This window comes from Ruditapes philippinarum, unplaced genomic scaffold (genome assembly GCF_026571515.1).
Source record: "Ruditapes philippinarum isolate M1 unplaced genomic scaffold, ASM2657151v2 ctg2734_1_1_1_1, whole genome shotgun sequence".
NCBI classification, from domain to species: Eukaryota; Metazoa; Mollusca; class Bivalvia; order Venerida; family Veneridae; genus Ruditapes; species Ruditapes philippinarum.
In genome coordinates this window covers 96,710-99,838 of record NW_026855872.1, presented here as the reverse complement: position 1 = coordinate 99,838, position 3,129 = coordinate 96,710, and the positions used below count along the sequence as shown (strand labels likewise).

The 3,129-nt window shown below is 33.5% G+C and overlaps 1 protein-coding gene across 1 annotated transcript; it reads left to right on the top strand.

Moving 5' to 3' along the window:
• Positions 1-22: 22 nt before the first annotated feature.
• On the top strand, positions 23-2,663 carry LOC132744672 (uncharacterized; the record flags this gene model as incomplete). The annotated part of the gene is given in 4 exon segments (XM_060733432.1): positions 23-45; positions 740-881; positions 1,516-1,674; positions 2,292-2,663. Coding segments are annotated over 4 exon segments (494 nt in total), but the record flags the coding sequence as incomplete, so codon positions are not given.
• Positions 2,664-3,129: the final 466 nt, after the last annotated feature.

Here is a 3,129-nt window from a genome sequence, read left to right as displayed (position 1 = left end):
TGAACCTTGGTATGACGGGCAGCTTTTTTCCTACCAATTGCCTTGGTATGTATTACCTTAACATCTAATAAATTTGTTGTTAATGTTGTTGATATTGTTGTGGTTTAGGTGTTGAATAACGCCGACACTGTTAAGGCCATATGGAGAATTTCCAGGTTTACAGGTGAAGGAAGACCTCAGAGTGAAAAAAATCTGCTATTCTATGCTTCGACAATATACACTTTATAAAACTCATTTAAAATGTTTAACAAAGAATACTTCATATTGTTTAAATCTTGTGCAATGGTTCAGACAACGAAATAATGTATGTGTTTGAGAGTGGCATCACAGCATATCTTGTAAGTGATTGTAAGAGACAATGATGATCCTCAAGATTAAATGCCGTTATCCTTACATTGCAATAATTTTATTTGTAAATGGTGTGATTTCATTATGACTATCAGGGTGGATGATCACGTGACCTTTGTTTACGGTAACATTGTTTCCGTTTCCGGCAGCGCCCAAGACTTCAAAATTGTCGTAATGTGTGTCAATATTAGGGACAAAAATCCGCATAATTTATTCGAGGCAAATATTTTCAATTGAAATGGGTTTGCTATTTGGATGTGCTTTATATAAACCTCCGCTTTTGTGAATCACTGATCAACAAACTAATGTAATGAAATAAAATTTTGCAATTGCAATGCAATGTAATGTAATAAAATGTAATGTAATATTTCATTCAATATCAATACATTAGATAGCGGCCGGGATTGGTATGGGAACGGGCTACTGGTTCAATATTCAACACTACTATGTTGGGCTGTTTCAACGGTGTGACAACTGGACACAAATCTGCCAGTCTGTCTCGAAATTTTATGACGAGGACAACACAGATAAATGTAAGTTTGTTTCTTGTCCAGTCGGACTCGGCCGTGGAGAACAAAGATACTTCATAACTGCAAAGTTTTCACTGTGGCACGATTTCGAAGCTTTGTCAAATAACACTTTTATAATATCTTCAAACATTGCCAACCATTATCATAAAGAATGAATGCAAATGAGTCTTTATATTTAAAACCCTTTGTAGATTTCTATGATATATATTGTTCGTCATTTGTTTGTTGCTTTTCAGGTTTATTACGCAGCTTTAAGGACGATCCGTCTATCCGACTTTCCCAGATAACTAACCAGTAATTACCAATGTCTACCAATGTGACCGACTACTAATCCCACATGATTTCTGAATCAGCAGTGAGAGACAAATAACTAATCTAATTGACTGGGTGTCCAAGATCATTCGTAACAGCGAAATAATGCCTCGCTCGAGGATCGAACCAAAAAGTAGATAACGAAAAAAAATCGGCATAATTCATCTCTTTTGCACTTTGTATTTTGTAAGTAGAACATCGAATAGTTGTAGAAATATGCCAACAGTCTGCCCCTGAGATAGTTTGTCATATTATGGGTCAGGCTGTATTCACAATGCCCGACACTAAAGACATAACCACAAAGAATTACGTTTTATATTTTCAGTGAAGACCACTTGGACGTTAGGGGTACCGTTGCTCTTTGCCGGCGAGGCTATTCTTTTGTTATCCCTGTTGACCCTGGTTTGTTACCCATGTCATCGGAAAATCAATTTTAGCAAAATAGCGTGTGCAGTAACGATTGGAGTGATCATGTTATTTGGATGTAAGATTCTTATTAAATATTTATGTTGAATTATAATTTACATCAACTTTTTTAAATAATGAACTCGGGTTATAAAGGTCGCAGACAAATATATACATACAATGTTGTTCTGCATGAGTTTAAATTGAGTAATTGTTTAAAAATGAATAAAATGCGTGAAGAAATTGGGATCATAATTAAAGGTACATTATGCCTCAGAAATCTATACATATCAGATTCTTTAGAAATGTCAAACTTATGTTTAATAATGTTTTGATAGTGGATTTAGAGCATGTAAGACGTGTCGTAAAGGTAGCAAAATGTAAACAAAGTAGTATTTTGACTTCCATACATAATACTAATTTACTGCATGTATAATTATACCAATTACAAACAAAACAAAAACTGTCCATCTGTATGGCAAATGAGTATTGGTTTGGAAACTGTAACAAGATAAAATAAAAATGATAGCATTTCTGATGCAAACTGAGTCACTAAAGAGGATATGTTACGAAGGAACACGATCTGTATAATTGTTCAAAGTGAACTAAAAATGTACAAAAATAGTGTATTCAGATATAATATTTCACGCAATCTAAATAGCGACTGATATTTTGTTCTTGTTGCCTATTTTTCAGTTTTAGCGTTCGCTGGTGGGTTTGGACTGTTTGCCCTGTACGCGGCGTCGAACCCGAACAACACCACGATGATGTGGTCTTTCTATTGTGCAATCGGTGGGGTTACGTTCGCTCTTATAGCCACGATCCTGTTCTGGGTACACATGTTTTATACGGGATGCTTTGATTAACTGGAAATATACTAAAAAGAGGCATTGGATGTTAGAATTTATATTTACAACGTGTCAAAAGAGCTTAACACTACATTAGTGAAGACATAGCATAATTGCTGTTGTTAAATTTAAATAGCGTATGTTACTGAGGAAAAAGTCTTTGAAACAAAGGGAAAAAATTATGATTATATATCTGTCAATTCAATGCATGATTTTCTTAGATATTCTTTATTCGTTTAAAAATCAGCACACACTTTAGTGCTTAAAAGCAAAGATGTGCTTATATATTTCTCTCATCTGCATACATTTAAAATTATGTTCAGGCATTACATTGATTGTTTACTTTTACAAAATTACTTGGACTACATGTATATGTATTGATGTATGTTCATATTCCATTGCTGCAATTTCATTAGTTAAAAATTCAATCCACAAACTGTGTCCATTGTCTGATTGCATGTCTCTATTTTTTAACACGCATGAATACTGTATGCAAACTCTAGAAGAAAATATTATGCTGATGTTCTAGGTATGATTTTTACAATTAGCTATGCGTCGTTCCTCTTGAGGAATTATACAAACATTTCTTTCATACAGATATTTTGACACTATTCTTCTTCAAAAATTCAATAAAATAAATGAATAAAAAATAAAATAAAAAATATATAGCTTTTAATATACACGTA